The following is a 16,782-nucleotide window of genomic DNA, read 5'->3' as shown; positions in this document are numbered from 1 at the left end:
CTGGGAGGAAAGTGGTCAGGGGAGCCAGGGAGGCCATTTCTCAATCAAGTTGATCCCTACGGGGGACCCTTGTAGTAAAGACAAAGTCCAAAAGGCGGAGAGTGCAGAGAGCCATCAGGACCAAGCTGGCTGCAAGGGCACAGGGGATGTCTGCCCAGAGAGGACTTGGGAGGGGCTGCCTTTGGTTCCTATGCTTTTGCTCCAGTCAGGCCCTGAAGGGCACTTGAGGCAGCTTGGAATCTGAAAGGCACCAGAGCTCAGCCCCAGTCCAGCTACCTGAGTTGTATGATCTGAGCCAAGCTTCTGTGGGCCTCAGTTTCCTCACCTGTAAAGTGGGAATAATAATAGAATCTTAATGACAGAGTTTTGAGGCTCAGGTGAGGTAGCATGGGAAGTACCCTGAAGCACCCTAGAAATGCTGGTTAGCACCGGGGGCAGCGGGGAAGTCTTAGGGAAGTCTTCATCTCTGTTTGGGGCAGGAGAAGACACGGTGGGTAAAAGTCACCAGGAGAGTAGAGAACATTCTCCTTCCCACACTCATTTTGCCTCAGTTTCTCCTTTGTCGCCGTCCAGCCCAGAGAGCTGAGCGAGACCGACCCCATCATTTCCCTTGGGAGAGCAAGAGGCAGCCCACCTGGGGCTCCTCCCTCTGGGGGAGTCACCTGGGAGCCCCCGCCCCAGCTCTGGCTCTTCCCAAATGGTGGTGCAGGTGCGTGGCTGTCAGGGAGCAGACCCTGCATGGCCACGTGGTCTCACACCTGGCCCCCCCATGCTTATTACCGTGGAGTTCTAATTCCCATTTATTCCACAGGCTTGTAAATGCATTAGGGCTTGTCAGCGTGTTCTTTTACACTGTTTATGATCTGGAGAATTATGGTCTTCAGGGTCGCCGTGCGCAAACGTGGGCCCAGAGACCGGGAGCGGACTCAGAGAAAAAGGTGGGGCGCTCCAGTGGGGGTTGGCCTCTCCTTCTCTCCAGCCAAATGACAAATGGCCTTTTTTTTTGGTGGGGGGGAGAAACACCAGGTCCAATCACCTCCCTGGGGGCCAGGAGGTTAAAGAATCGGGGAATTGGGAACATCCCTGAGGAAGAGCCAAAATGGGCGGGCAGCAGAGGGCGCCCTCTCGGTGGGGGAGGCAGGAGAACAAGGGCCAGCTCTGAGGTTTGGGTGGGCCCCTCGAAGGCCCCTCCTGCCCCAGCTTTCTGGAGAACAGATGTGTCCAGTAGCTTGAGAGCGAATAGTACCGAACGTTCACAGGGCCTGCCTTAGGCGATGAGCCGTGGCTGCTGCCTCTGTCCCCCACTTCGGTGGCCCCCACTCTCCGTCCCTTCTCGCCAGCGTCTTCATACACATCTCCCTGCCCCTCATCAAAACCTGCTCTTCCTCGGTGATCCGAAACGCGTTCTTCCTAAAGTGTAAATGACTGGTAGTGTAGATGGGGGTTCCGGGCCTCAGCAAAAGCCTTGGTCCCGAGATCCTTTTTTGGGCCGGGCCCCTTTGGCGGATCGGCCAAGCGTCTCAAAACACGGATTTTTAGTGGAGGAGATGACAAAAGAAACCAATTATCAGCAAATACTTTTCCTATTCTTGGCGGAGTCCGGGCCGGCCCGATTGGAGCTCGGCATTTGGGGGCTTCACAGGTGACCCGAGCCGGCCGAGCCGGCGGCCCCAGGGGTCACCGAGGGGTCACGGAGGAACGCGGCCCCTCTGGTCCGGATCCAGGGCCGAGCCGGGCCGGGCGGGGGAGGGGCGCGGGCCCCCAGGGCGCAGCCCTCACGTGTCCTTTGTCCGTCTGTCTCAGGCAGTGAATATGACGAGGAGGAGGTGGACTACGAGGAGTCGGACAGCGACGAGTCCTGGACCACGGAGAGCGCCATCAGCTCGGAGGCCATCCTCAGCTCCATGTGCATGAACGGCGGGGACGAGAAGCCTTTCGCCTGCCCGGTGCCTGGATGCAAAAAGCGATACAAGGTAAAGCGCGCGCGTCCGCACGGAAGCTCCAGCCCCAGCGGGGTCCCCTCCCCGGCCGCGCCTTCCGGACAGACGGACAGACGGGCTGGAGCCCGGCTCTTAGGGTGTCCGAGGCCCTGGGGGGGCCCTCTAATCTAGCCCGTCCCCCGTTTTCCTGAGAGGTTTACACAGCCCGTGAAGGGCCCGGGGTCCGGGTGGAGCACGTAGAACGCAGGGCCTGGAATCAGGAAGCCCGAGTTCAGATCCAGGCTCGAGCATCGCCTCCCTCTGCCTCAGTTTCCCCAAGTGTAAAGCGGGTTTTGTGACTCCTCCGGGAGGTAATGCTTGTCACGTGGGTGCCGCGGCCAGGCCGTGCTCCCCGTTTCCTTCCTCCCTCCCTCCATCTCGCGTCTGCAGCGTGTCCCCAGGCGGGCCTCACAGAGCCTCCCGGCCCCAGCTGGCCGCGCGCCCATCTCCTTCCGAGCAGTTTGTGGTTCTGAGGTTCTTACGGACTCCCAGGGGCCGGAGCACCCAGTTCCCTACGGGGGGGGGGAAGGGGGGGAAAGAGCGGGGGGGGGGGGCGGGGGGAGGAGGCGGCGGGGCGGGGCCCGTCCAGCTTTGGCCCTGGGAGCGGTGGGGACTCCGTGGCAACCTTCATTTTTCCATATTTCCGCCCGAACAGTCACGTGGCCGGCTCTTTTGACCAGACCTGGGGAGGAGCAAGGGGGGGTAGGGACTGGGGGGGGGGGGGCGGGAGGTGCTTTTAGACAAGCTATCTAGAACCCAGCCACATCTTCCTGCCTCTGACCTGGGTTCTCCCTCCTCGCCCTCGGGCCCTCCAATGGGAGTGGGGGGAGGGTCCCCGGTTCCTTTCTTCCCACAATTTCACAATCTGGAGGGGCGGGGGCTCCAGGCCCCCCCCTCCCGCTGACCCCTCGCGACTCCCAAACCACAGTTTTCCAGCTCTTTAAAACCCAGCCGTGGCAGCGCCCCCGGCCACGTCTAACCCCCCCTCCCCCGCAGCTCTGCCAATCCCGGGTCAGAGGCCTGAGGGGCGGGCAGACAGGGCGGCTGCTCTTGGGCAGGGCGGGAGTTGTGTCTGCCGCCCCCCTCACTCACAGATAAGGAAACTGAGGCCCAGGTAGTAAATGTCAGCTGAGATTGGCGCAGCCCATCCCCCCTCCCGCCCGTGCTGCTGCAGGGAGGAGCCTTTCAGGAACCCACGAGGTGGGAGCTGCCTCTCGTGGAAGTGAGGAAACTGAGGCCCCCCATCGCGGGCCTGGGCCCTCCGGCACTGGGCGGGCAGCCTGGCTGAAGCCGCCAGGGACCCCGAGGGAGGGGGGCGGAGGCCACCTGGCCAGACCCTCAGAGAAAGCCCGAGAGCCCCGGGATGGCGGGGCTGCACCCGTACCCCGGAAGGACCCCGCGGAGCTGTAGCCCAGCTGCTTCAGGGGCTTCCCCCCAAAATTATCCTTGCCCAAGCGCAACGGTAGGTATCACTTCCTGATAGGATTTTATTGCAGAAGTGACACAAAGAAAAGGTGTTAACCCCCGTTTGGCTGCTGTCCCCAAGGACCAGGAACCTTCTGCATCCGCCCCTGGGGTGGTCCCCGGTTAGAATACAAGGGTCCCCTTTTCTGCCTGCAGCGTCAGTGCTGTGCATGCTGTCAGTGCATAATTAGTGCCTTACTCTGGAGCATTCACCAGGGCTGACCAAGCAGAGGGAAGCTCAGCCTCCGTCCTTCTCTTCGCTCCCATCCCCCCCCCTCCGCCGAGCAGCCCCTCCCGCAGGGCCACAGAACCGGACCTTCCAAGTGAAGACTCAGCGGCAAGATTTACATGCGGAGATCCCGGAGCCCAGAGACCTGGGCTTATTGGGGGGGCGGGGAGCTTCTCATTCGGAGGTCCCACTTGAACCCGCCTCTCGGGAGTACGCAGCGGCCAGCCGATGCCCAGCCTGAGTCCCCTGTGCGTTCGTTGGCCCAAGGGGGCAGCCAGAGACCAGGCGCCAGGGGTGGCCCTTGAGTCTTGGTCAGAGCAGCAGGACTGAAGTGATCCGGGCGAGATCCTCCAACACCATCCAGAACCTGCTTCTCCCCTTCCCTCTGCCGGCACCGCCTCCGATGGGCAGAGAATTTCAGATGCCCACGGTGCCAGCCCGCAGTCGGAGGGGACCGGCTGAAGGTCCAGTGAGGGCCGAAAAGCTTCCTGGGGAGAGCCAGCGCCCTCTGGGGGCTGCTTGTGTGGAACTCTTCAGCCAGGGGGGAGCAGGGAAGGGCCGGGACCAGACCACTGGCGCCCCAGGGAGATGCTCTTCGCCCAGGAGACCCAAACCACCCCGGAGGAGGATGCAGCAGCTGGGAGACACCTGGAGAGGCTTCCTGGAGGAGGTGGCTCTAGAGCAGGGTGGCCAGAGGCCCAGGGAGGTGGACACATAAGGGGAATGCTCCAGGCAGGAGAGTTCTAGGCCAGAGAGCACCCCAGGATGGAGAGGGCCCCAGGCACAGCATGGTGCTTGCCGTTTGGAGTGTTGGAAACCAGAATCGCAGAGTGGCCAGAGAAGGGTGAACACCCACTCGGCCTCTTGGCCATCCTCTTGTCCCCAATCCTCCTTTTCAGCCTGAATGCAGCCCCCCCTCCCCAGGTGATTCTCACATGATCCCTCCTTGGCCCAGAAGTGGACCCGGACTCCAGGAATGGCCAGAGGAGGCAGCCTGCATTGTCTGGTTCCCCTGCCTCTCTCATCTCCTCCATATTAACTCACATCCGGCAGCACCCACCCAAGACCTCTCTGATGTGAGTTGTGCCTCACATCATGGTCAGGACCTTGGACATTTTCCCTTTATTTAAGGGGGACAGCCAAGGGCACCAGAGTACACAGGACGCCCAGCCTGATGCCTTCCTGAGTTCAGATCCGGGATCAGACTTTTTCTAGCTGTGTGACCTTGGGCAAGTCACTTTTACCCTGTGTACCTCAGTTTCCTCACCTGTAAAATGAGTCAAAGAAAAAATGGAAAACCCTGCAAGGTGTCTGCCAAGAAAACCCCAAAATGGGAGTCATAGAGTAAAAAAATGCTTCCTGTGCAGATTATTAAGCCAAGTATTGATCTCATTGAGACCACCCTGTAATGGGGTACAATGCCATCCATATACGCGCTAGTGGATGTCTCCCTGTTGAGGATGACCTGCATAACCAGAAGATCATCAAGCACATCTCTCTCCCACCAAGCTTAGCAGTTCTCTTCTCATGTTTTTCCCGAGAAATGGCCACTGTCCATATTGTGCTGTTCACAATCAGTCCATATAGGGAGCATTTTGTTTCCAGAGATCGTGAGGAGGTGTGTTGGTCACCCGGGAGGGACAGTCCTCAGCGTCTCCTTTTGGGCATATTAGGATCATCCCTCCCTGAAACTCCATGCAGAGCTCCACCCGCTCAGCTGGTACTCAGGGTGCCCAGAACCCACCTAAATGGTACAGTTGGGATGGCAGAGAGAAAGCTGGCAAGCAAAAGATCCATTACTGCTGAGGAGGGGAGGGAGAAAGAAACGTCTGAGCTTTGATGAGCTCAAAACCAGAAGAGGAATCAGAGGATCCCACCGGGATCTGCACCAGAGTAGACCACAGATGGATCCCGAAGGTGCCCATGAGCTTTAAAGCTCTTAAGTTCCTAGAAATCGACCCTCGGACAACAAAGCGTGTGATTGTCAGGCGACCTTTTCCAATAAAGCTGATATATGGGTCTGGCTGCCTTTTCCACCCAAGCTCCCGCCAGACAGGCCACAAATGTTTACATTAAGCATGTGAAAGGGGCCAAGGAGCCCGCGCCATCCTGGCAGGTCTGCTTGGACAGCTCTGGGGCAGAAGGGGCTCGGTTTTCACATGGATTGCACTGGATTCTTGTGGCTTAAGACCTTTCTGGTTCCACCCCTGGCCCAACCTAATTAGGAGTGTAAGCAGAGATGGGGGGAGTTTCTCTCCTATGGATACCATGGAATGCCCACTCGCTCGTCCCTATTTTCCATCAAGGTGTGAGCGCACTGGGCCTCCGAGGTGTGACTGGATTCTTTAATGGCCCATCTCAAGGCCAGCAGCACCACTGGGAAACAAAGGTGGGAATGTTTTCTAACTCCTCTGAAGGAGGCCCTGGGCAGGCACTTGATAAGTACTGGAGGATGGATGAGGGAGCGAATAAATAAATAGAAGCGGGACTGACCCAAGGCCTGAGAAATCTGAGCCAAGGAAATCAGTCATCACCAATGTTACACCAAATTTCAGAAGTGGTAGATGCTCCAGAGGGTATCCAATCTGAGCTGCTTCTCCTCAGACTTGACCAGTGTATTTGGAAGACCTGGAGAGAGAGGAAAAGCCCCCCCCCCCAGCAACTGAGGCAGGCTGGGGCAGTACAAGGAGGGCTCCCCTCAGGAGCCAGCACCCAAGGGGTCGCACATGGCTTCCTGACTTACCATCATGCTGCTGTCCAGGCTCCAGGGACCATCTTCCCTCAAGGCTGCTTGCTTGTCGCAGGGAAGCAGCACTTCCGAGGGTTCCCAATAAGGGGCTTCTGCAGCTGGGCCACCTCGTGCTCCCACCTCCAGGGCTGGGCCATGAGTAGCCCAACTCCCATTAACAAACCTGTTTCCAGCCCCAATGTTTGGCTGGCCCTCGCCGCTCAGTGGTCAGCTTCATCTCACTGCCCCACTTCTGGACTGGACAGTTCTGAAGCCACCCAATGAACAAACCTTCCTCCCCTTCCCAGGTGCCCACCCCCTCCCCTTCCCAGAATGCCCTCTTCACACCCACATCCTGGGCATTTCTATCAATACCACACTCTCTACCAATGTTGCTTGGGGCACTGCCCAGCCTCCGGAAACTGCTCTCTCCAGTCAGGACATCCTGTCCTTTTCCTTCCCAGATGTCTCTCCGTACCAGCTGTCAGAGGACATTTTCCCCTTCCATCCCACCTTCGCATCCCCTCCATTCCTTTCAGCCCCATTGTATCATCACATATATCCCCATCTCCTTTGTTCCTCTGGCAGACCAATGGCATCTGTGGTCCTTCCCTCCAAAATCTCTCCTTCCTCCTGCTGACTACACTCTGCACCTCCATTTTCTGCTCTCTGCCCTTTACAGACTGTAAAGCAGCAATGGTAGCACCCAGAATGGGAAGGGAACATTCCCCACCCTGTGGAGATTTCAGAGGGTGCCCTGACAGTTCTAGGTAGAACAGTTGTCGTCAGAGGGAAAAAAATGTTTTTAATTTAACATTAATTTTAAATTAACATCTTTTAACTAGTGTATATATATATATATATATATATATATATATATATATATATATATATATATATATATATATATATATATAAGAGATTATGTATTATTTCACCTTGGGGACATGGCTGGTTACAAATTTCCATGAAGATATATTGCTGGAGTAAGCTTAACTAGTTTGGTCAAGACAGGCTAACCATTGGGAAAAGGGGCTTGATGACACGCCTTTCTATGATTGCTCTACCCATGACTCCCTGTATCTGCATCTCCTCAGAATTCTTTCTTCCTGCTGAAATAAAAAAAAGCCATAAGGAATACTAGATGTTTAAATGTTTAAAGAAATGTTGGGGTTGGAGAGCAAGTTGCAAGAATGGCAAGAGTAAGAAAACTGTTTGCTTCTTCCAACAAAAGTACCAGTTATATTGTGCTCTTGCTTTTCCATCAGCTTCATTTCAGAACTTCTTTCCCCCCCTCCCACCAAGGGATCAATACCTTTGTGACAAATAAGAGGGGGACAAGAAATTCAGCAAAAAAGAATGGGAGCAGCCCTACACTATAAGGAATATTTCAAATCCACAATCTCCAAATTGTCCATTTCATTTAAAATCCCATAAGCAAGAGAGTAGGAAGTAACCGCCTAAAGCTTCCCTCTTAATGTCCCAGTGCTGACCGATCGGTCCTCTAAGGGCATTGCCCCTCTGAGATGGCCAGATTTTTTAAAAAATATTCCTTTAGCGTTCCTGATCATGGAATACAGGGGAGGCCCATTTCCCCCCACTGTTTGCTCTCAGCACTAACAGCTGAGTTTTGTAAAGAGCAATTAGTCCAAGGCAGCAAGGGAGGAAAACATACCCGATGCTGTTCATTTTGTATGCTTGTGTTCTTTTGAAGGTCATGAGAAAAGTGAGCTATCCTGCCTCAGTCACTTATTGTGGTGATGATCTTTCAAACACACAATTCAGGAATACAGCTAATGGTTAGCTCCACCCCAGTTAGAACTTAAAACTTCTCATCCTCAATCGTGCCAAGTTGTGCTTGGCACACAATGCAGCTGGCTGAATAATGATCCTAAGCAGCTTTAGAGAGTTGACCCTGGGTTCCTAGGATCGAGGCTGTCAACTGCACTCCTGCCTACACAAAGGTGGTACAACAGGCTCAAATCAGGGCCCTTTTCCCTTAGTACCATAAGCTGCCTCGAGTAGGAAAAAGAGATTTGAACCCAGATTCTTATCTTTACTGGCTTCACTCAAAAGCATCTTGGGGAAAACTGCTTCATCTACAAATTGCCCGAGTTGGGCCCTCTGAAAAGCAGGATCCTATGACCAGTCTCTCCAAGCTGGTCCACTGTCCTGCTGGGTCCCGGGCCGCAGCCTGGGTCACTGCAGACTGATCATTTCTTTCTCCCTTGCAGAATGTCAACGGCATCAAGTACCACGCCAAGAACGGCCACAGAACACAGATCCGTGTCCGTAAACCCTTCAAATGCCGTTGCGGAAAGAGTTACAAGACCGCTCAGGGCCTGCGGCACCACACAATCAATTTCCACCCGCCCGTGTCTGCGGAGATTATCAGGAAGATGCAGCAATAATCCGCTGGTCCTAACTGTGCCAAGAAATCCTCACCAGCAGTTGCTGATTTTTGAAAACAGCCACCTTTTGTCGAGGGAAGCGTTCAGCAACCCTTTAAAAGAAGAGTTAAATGCATGCTTTACATTTTTTTCTGTAATTTTGGAATGTTATCTTTGTAGAGTTAATGATTTTGTACATTTGCACATGTAATCGACCATACCCACCATTTTCATTACTTTGATATAAGGTGCTAAAACAGAAAAAAGCTCTAGGCTCTTCAGAATATTTTCCCCAAAATAAAAATGAGGGCATGTGGCAAATAGGTTTAATCGTCCTGCAGTGTTACCAACTTGGGGGGAAGCCTGGCACTGAGATCATTTCAAGATTGTAATGTGATTGAAGTCTCTCGACACATTGACTCACACGTGTGGAAACCAAAACACCACCACAGTCGTCCAGCTGGTTAACATGCCTTACTTAGGGGAGCTCAGACCCGTGGCTAGCCAGTCGTTAGGGAGCGGAAATATAAATAAGAATGTTTAACATAATATGCTAAAAATATTTTCATACTTAAATAACATACATAAAGGTGTGCTTTCTGTGTTTTATATTTTCTTGCAAATCTTTTTTTTCCCCCTTTGAAATGCTGAAGATCTTGCCATGTGACTGAGCAATCATTTTAATGTCAGAAATGACTTTTTAAGAGGTGTACTCCATCCATCCGTCATCCATTCTATCGAGTGCCTACCAAGTACAAGGCATGGTGCTGGGTGCTCGATTCATGCCCATCAGATGTTTGAGGACCAAGATTCAATGAATTATTTCCCCTAAAATCTGTTTGGAAACACTTTGAAATACTTAAAAAGAGTGCAAATTCTGTGTGAAACTTAGTTCTCTCTTCATCCTCAGATGAAGTCTTTAAAGCACTTTGCAGTTCTCTATTGCCAACAGATTTGACGTTTTATGTGTTGCCAATTCTTGCAACTCCTGCCCTTTCTCGTGCCTGTGGCAGCAAATCAAGATGAAAGCTCTGAGCATGTTTCAAGGGGAGACCCTCCAGGCGGGGAGGAGGGAGATGGTTTGCCCCACGCTCAAGGTGTGCACATTCCCATTGGAACTCTGTTTAGCTTTATAAATCACTTTGCCGACACAAGAAACATTGAGCCTTACCGACAATGAAGTGCTTCTAGCAGCAGGTGGTCAGAGAGCACGGTGACCGACACGGCCCACTGTAGCGTTCGCTTCTATCGGGACCATCCCTGAGCTTTTCCTCAGTAACAGGACCATCATTGAGGGTTTCTTTCCTCCCAAGTGCTATTCTTGAAACATGAGTTTACCAGTTGCCTAATTATGCAATAAAAATTGCTCCTAGACGGCCAACTTCCCACAAAACAAATTGGTAAAAAGCAAGTTTGGGCTGCTTGTGACAACGCTCTTCCCCTGTGGCCTGGGCCCGTGTGATGGAAGGTCTTAGACACAGCTGGGAAGCAGGTGGCCCTTTCATTTTTCGGGACACTCACTAAACTTTGAAAGGATGACAGTTCTCTGTTAGCCAGATGTGTAAACATCTACTTTTATCAGCCTTGGATCTTTCCTAATGAGAGTTTTAAGCGTTTAGAAAGAGAACACCCTCTAAAACTTTCCTCAGATCTCAGAAGGCACGAGTGTGGCTCTGAACACCCAGTGCTCCCATTTCAAAGATGATCCAGACTGAAGGGGTGCCCGGCAGGGCCCCCTTTGGCTCGGGGCACCCAAGCAGACCACGCTGCAGTTAGGGCCAGGGTCTATGGGCTGGATCAGTTAGCTCAGCAGCTAAAGTCATAAAATAAAATCATCATGCATGGGACTTCCTTTCAGCTATGAAATCAATTCCAGCTTCTAATTACTTATTCATTGTGACAGTATTACTAAACAGGTAAGGACGGGACTATTTTGTTATACCGTGTATAGTGAATGTATTGTACTGTGTCTGTGAAAACTGTGCTTTAAATTATATTTTCATATGTTTTGTTGGGGGGAAAGAACATTAAGTTTGAAAGTGACAGGGGTTTGTTTGAACTGAAGGCGATGTACTGATTAAGAATTCCTGTTGAGAAAGCTGCTTACAAATGTAAATCAAATCACATTTAAAATAAACTGCCTCTGACCCAAAACAAGACCGACCCTTCATTTACTTTCTCACCTGGAATGTTGTTTAATCACCTCCCAAATAATTATTTTCAGCTACTTCACTCTGGAATTCACTCACAGTGTCCCCCTTTTTTTTTTTTTTTTTTTTTTAAAACTTCAAATATTAGAACAAATCCTCTGGATCAAAGCAAGGCTAAAAGAATTCAAAACAGACAATATTGGAAGTCCCATCTACAATGCCGAGTGTGGCGTGCTGAATGCTATGTGATCCTTGACTTGAAAATGTCTTTGTGGAAAAACTGACCCATTTTCTAAGGAATGGGCTCCGAAACTCTGTGCAGACACAATCCTCAAGGGTACTCCTGGGGAGAAGAAAATCCTTCCCAGTCTATCTGGTCACCGACAAAGCCTCAGAGAGGCTTGGGGCTTACTCTCCAATTCCTCCCAACTCGATTTAGATTCTATTTTTAGTAGAAGTCAGGATTTCTATCTATGTAGGGAAGTGGGAGTGAATTACCCCTCCCCGGCTCCTCTGCAGCCTGGGAGATTTGTCTGAAGCCATCAAGGGCTGGGAGATATGACCCATGAAGGGAGCATCCCTGCCCTCTCTATGATTAAATTGCATCCCCAATCTCTAAGTTCTCAGGAGCAAAATTACACACAGGCGATATTGTCAAATGACTGGAGAGCTCCTCATAGCCAAGCTCAGTCACATGATCCAATCATATAAATGCTTCCGTGTCAATAAAGAATGAAATCAGGAAACCATTAGACTTTCAGCAGAGGTGGTAGCGAGAAGGGCTGGGCTGAGACAGAAGGAAAAGGGACCATGGTCAACAGGGGCTGGAGAATACCTTCCCGCAAATACTTCAAAGTACACTAAACTACAAGGGAAACAGAATTATCAAAACATTAAAAACAAAAACAAACAAACAAAAAAAAAAAAACTTAACCAATCTTGTACAATTGAAGAGCCCCTAACCATAAGATTACAGATTAATTGGATAATAATGAAACCAAACAACCACAGAGCTCCAATACTGGTTTAACTTTAATATAATGAGTACTGTACAGTCAGAAACAAATGTCTTCTCACATTTTTAATTGCTTAATTAGAAACATAATTTTTATGTTCAACAGGAAAATTGCAGAATGCACAAAACGCCTCCCTGCAAACCTTTGTCAAGAACCCAGAGCCCTGGGGAATGAGGGAGGTTTCTTCACTTACTTTCCATTAGCTATAAATACAACTGAAAAATGATTGAAAAATAATCAGATAAATCTAATTATATTAATTTCTTTGTTCATAAAAATATTGGATTAAAGCAAAATATGCTTTCTTAGATTAATTCCTAAGGCCAACCTTTTCCCATATACAAGAGGTATTTGCTACGTTGCAAGCATGTAATATCATACATGCATCTAAACTTCCAAAGAGGATTAGAAAACTATGTTCATAGGATAAATTACAGCTTTCTGAAACTTGCCCAAAGAATTACTACACAAGATTGCTATCAGAAATACTTTTTATTACATAATATTTAATCATGCTCAATCACCTATGCAATAGAAACTGGTTATCAGTCTGCTCTCTTCCCTACCACCATGGAATTTTTTTCTGTTGTCACATTAAAATAATCCCTGTGTCCTTTATTGATATAATGTTCACAACTGGGGAATAAATAAAGATATACACACACAACACAAAGAATCTCTTCCTTTTCTTAGAGCAGGGGAGAGTAACAGAGCCTACTTTACTATCTGCTGCTAAGCCCAAGATGGACCGTGGCCCTAAACCTACAGTGCTGTACACAGATAACATATGATATAAGGAGTCAGAAACATGGATTGAATGTTTTCTTGGATATGGTATATCTATTGGAGGTGATCTTTTTTTAAATGGTAAACTGGAATAACATAATAAAAACTGACATTCTAATCAAAATTTAAAACATTCTGATCAAAATGAGTCTGAACGTGCCTTTCAAACCCTTGCTGGTCATAGTCTGGAGGGAACTGCTCGCTGCACATGGGGCACACCTTCCAGTGACTTTCGACGTGCTCTTCAAACTTGCTCTGATCATAGTTGGGAGGGAACATTAACTCACAGAGGGGACACTTCTTGTGAACGTCAAAGCTTGAAGAGACAGGGACAGGAAATCGTTACATTTCTAAGAAATAACTGCATTGGAAACACTGATTCTCAGAACTCTATGGGACTCCTGAAGCTGCCAGTGCTAAATGCTCTGTCACATGACCTTGGGCCTGACTTCTCACCACACTGCCTGCTCACCAAGACAAGCCCTCAGCAAGGAGCCATTTGCTAAAAGCTCCACCCTTAGTTTAATACCTTTTTGTTGAGTTCCCAAACCAATTCCTCAGAATAATAATGAAGCACAGAATTCCGATGTAATTATCCATAAGGATGAAAGCAACCCAAAATTTCCTAAAGCATCTACTTTACTGAATAGCTAAGAATTTCTGAAATTACAAAATAATGTGCAAAAGATCTATGTAGAAAAAGTTATTACCTGGAATCAAAGCAAAACCCTGTCCCATGAGCATGTAAGAGCTGGCTTGGAGGTTCTGGAGCAGTAGGGACATTCTCATCATCATCCTGCATAAAACAATTCCACAAGATTTAGTTCCATGTTTCTGAGAATAATTTAACTCAACCATGCACAAAGCCACAAATATTTCTAGAGAAAATTGGACTGTATTTGAAGTATTTTGGGTTAGAATTTCAGATGAACATGAAAGGTCAAAGAATTATTTTGAACTTTAATAACAATTTAGCTATGAATACCAACATCAAAAAATTAGAGGCACAAAGGAAGAAATTACCAATTAGATCTATCCATACATTTGGGAAGGGTTCAAAAAGAGGTAGAGAAGAACACAGAAGGTTAAAATGGAGATTAAGAAAGTTTTTGCCCAAACAAAACCAATGCAGCAAAAAGTAGATGAGAAGCAAGTATTTGAGTAAAATAAATCTTTGCAATAAGGGATAAATACCAGGACAGAATATTTCTAAAGTGCTTAGCACATAATCAACACTTAACAAGTGTCTTTTCATTCATTTATCAATTTGTATATCTGGGACAGGCCCTCATAAAAGGACAACCAGCTGGACCCAGAAGCCAGTCTTTCTTACAAGGAGACTAAAAAAGAAAATCACATCAATGTTCTAACATCACTATATAGCTATGGGACATTGAAGACTCTAGATGCAAAGGGACATGAACAAGCTGCAACTTCAGAGAAAAGCATGAGAAACAAATCTTCAAGGCAACTTAGGGCAGAAGCAATTGAACTGTGCAGAGAAAAGCTTCTAGCACACCTCAGGTGCTGCCTTGCTAGAGAAGTGTGGAAGTCACCCAGGTGGGCAGGCTGGTGAGCATCAACCAATCAGTAACAGCCAGACTTATCTATGTATAGCACAGATACATTGTTTTAAAGGCCAAAGTCTTCTGTTTTACAAAGACCTATCTAAGATAGGTAACAAAGTCTTGGTGATTGAAACTGATGACCCTAGCTAGACAGAAAATGCAGCAACTCCAAAAAAATAATTCACTGCTTCTTTCTGTAGTCAGAGATTATTCCTATTATGGGCTTTATGCATTTATTACATTTACACTACCTTAAATAATTTCACAAGCAATTGATTTCTATAAAAAAGCTTCAAAGTACTCAACATTCTCCTTAAGAAAATGGGATCACTCCATGACATCAGTGTCCAAACCCATACACACTATTCTTGACACAATGATGCCCCCTGAAGGGAGGGTGTTCACTTGTCTATTCATAACCCATCTGTCTACTATCATGTCTAACACAAAGAACTTAATATATGCTTGTTCAACGAAAGTGGAAAGCTGCCTTGTTATCCAGCAACCCACTCCCTTCTGATAGCCCATTTTACCTCCAAATTGTCCTCCTCTTTGTGACAACCTCCTCATATAACTGGAAAGAGCAACAACCTTGAAGTGATGCTCATTTGGAATGGAATCAAGGCCCACACCCATCTGGGTGGCCTTTCTTTAGATATTCTCCAACTTATAATGATCCTAAACTGTGGCAACAAAACCTGAGCACAATCACTTGGATGCTATTTGACAAGGGCAGACTTTTTCAGAAGTCTCTCTCAGCTCATCCTTGGGTGCAAAAGCTTAAGAAATAGAAAATGTAACTCAGATCAGTGTCTTCCCCCGACATCATCGCACATATTCCTTTGCCATCCCATGTCTAGCTGATCCTTCTGTTTTGTGGATATGACAAGCTAGCACTCTCCGCTGAAAACAAGGATGTTCTTCATGGCAATCAACCAATATTGCAGCCACACAGAAATTGTGATGGCATGAAATGAAATGAAAAATTACACTGGTGTCTCACACCAATTTAACAGACAACAATCCAGACGTGAGGCTCCAACTCCCCTATACAAAGGCTAGGCCAAAGAAGTCCCATAGCACATGGCAGTAACCACAGTCAGGCCTTCCTGTTGCCCAGAGGTTGTTAATGGAAGCACTTGGAATCCAGGCAGAAATCAGGGATGACTAATGGGGCATAAGAGTTACAAAACCTTGACCACAATATCATTAACATTGTACATAGCTGGTAGCTAGTGCTCTAATTCAAACTACTTAAGAGTCATGCAAACACGAAGATCACAGCATTCTGTGAATTTCTGAGTTGATACCAGACGTACACAACTGACATTTGGCTGTCATTGCCATTTGGTTTTTCTAAGGAACATAACCAAGGAGGACATTGTATCTCAGTTAAGAAAATTTCAGCCACTAAAGCAATTCATAAAAGCAAAACAGAAAACACAAAATTCTTCAATAACTACAACTGATTTAATTACAATGCATCTTACACAAAAGGGCCCTTTTCCATTATACCCAAAATGGCCATTTGCAAAAATGAGGGACTTATGAGTACAAAGATCTCAATGTGGCTCTTCCTACCATGGCACTTTCTATTCTCCCACTCCTCCCATCATCACCACCTGGGCCATATCCAAGGGGGCTGCTCCATGAGCCTTCTCAAATTCACTCTGCCCAAACTTGTGGCTTTGCACATTCCTTTCTAAACCACACTTTTATTTTAGGTAGGCTTCAATTGATAGTTTCTTTATCTTATGTCGCCATAGAATCCTGTGTATTCCTCCTCTTCCTCCAGGAGAGCAACAGTAATTTTTAGAGAAAAAATAGTCTGCATAACTGATGGACACATTGTGAAAATCTAAATCCATGGTACATGTGACATCGAGGCACCAGCCCCCCGCACGAGTGGGCTGGAGAGTCGCCATTCTTCCCATTTGCATGTGCTAAGTGTGTGGATCTCTGGCTCTGTTCCCTTTGTTCTACAAAAGATCTCAGATCTCTATCCTTCATATCCACCTTCTGTTACCTTCTCAACTGACAGACTACTTCCTGTTTCCAATTCTTCCTATCATAAAAAAATAGTGTTAGAAACATGGAGTACATGGGCACTTTTTCCTTATCAATGGCTTCCTTGGGATATGAAAATCCAGCAATGGGATCTATAGTTCAAAGAGTATGGACATTTAATCACTTTACTTTCATGGTTCCAAATGCTTTCCACAAAGAGTTATATCATTTCATGGCTATATCAATGAATTAGCATGCCTAATAATATATTAAGAAAATTTTGTAATGGAGAAATTTAAATATAATTCAATATACATAAGCAATTGTCCTAGATTCCCACTAATTCTCTCTTAATACAAGAAATTTATTTTTTAATAAGTCTGGATAATTCAGATTCCTGCCCAAATTTGGTATGATTTTTTCTTTTCATTTGCAAACTGGGATCTTTGGCTGTTGTTCTGAGAG

The 16,782-nt window shown here is 48.0% G+C and overlaps 2 protein-coding genes across 5 annotated transcripts in view; one reads left to right on the top strand and one right to left on the bottom strand.

The window, feature by feature from the left end:
* The window catches only part of JAZF1 (JAZF zinc finger 1), a 234,864-nt gene extending 223,920 nt beyond the window's left edge, over positions 1–10,944 (top strand). For both annotated transcript variants that reach the window (XM_074271088.1, XM_074271087.1), the window contains exons 4-5: positions 1,804–1,973; positions 8,635–10,944. In XM_074271088.1, the coding sequence (XP_074127189.1) occupies positions 1,804–1,973; positions 8,635–8,811 (347 nt within the window). In that variant the 3' untranslated portion in view covers positions 8,812–10,944. The remainder of the gene's footprint in view (positions 1–1,803; positions 1,974–8,634) is intronic.
* A 1,010-nt stretch (positions 10,945–11,954) lies between these two features.
* TAX1BP1 (Tax1 binding protein 1) overlaps positions 11,955–16,782 on the bottom strand; it is a 42,699-nt gene continuing 37,871 nt past the window's right edge. For all 3 annotated transcript variants that reach the window (XM_074271083.1, XM_074271086.1, XM_074271085.1), the window contains 2 exons: positions 13,453–13,538; positions 11,955–13,058 (listed from right to left, as the gene is read on the bottom strand). In XM_074271083.1, coding sequence (XP_074127184.1) covers positions 12,857–13,058; positions 13,453–13,538 — 288 coding nt within the window. In that variant the 3' untranslated portion in view covers positions 11,955–12,856. The remainder of the gene's footprint in view (positions 13,059–13,452; positions 13,539–16,782) is intronic.

This window comes from Sminthopsis crassicaudata, chromosome 5 (assembly GCF_048593235.1).
Source record: "Sminthopsis crassicaudata isolate SCR6 chromosome 5, ASM4859323v1, whole genome shotgun sequence".
Lineage (NCBI taxonomy): Eukaryota > Metazoa > Chordata > Mammalia > Dasyuromorphia > Dasyuridae > Sminthopsis > Sminthopsis crassicaudata.
Note: the sequence above shows the minus strand (reverse complement) of the source record. Positions and strands in the feature narration are given on the sequence as shown.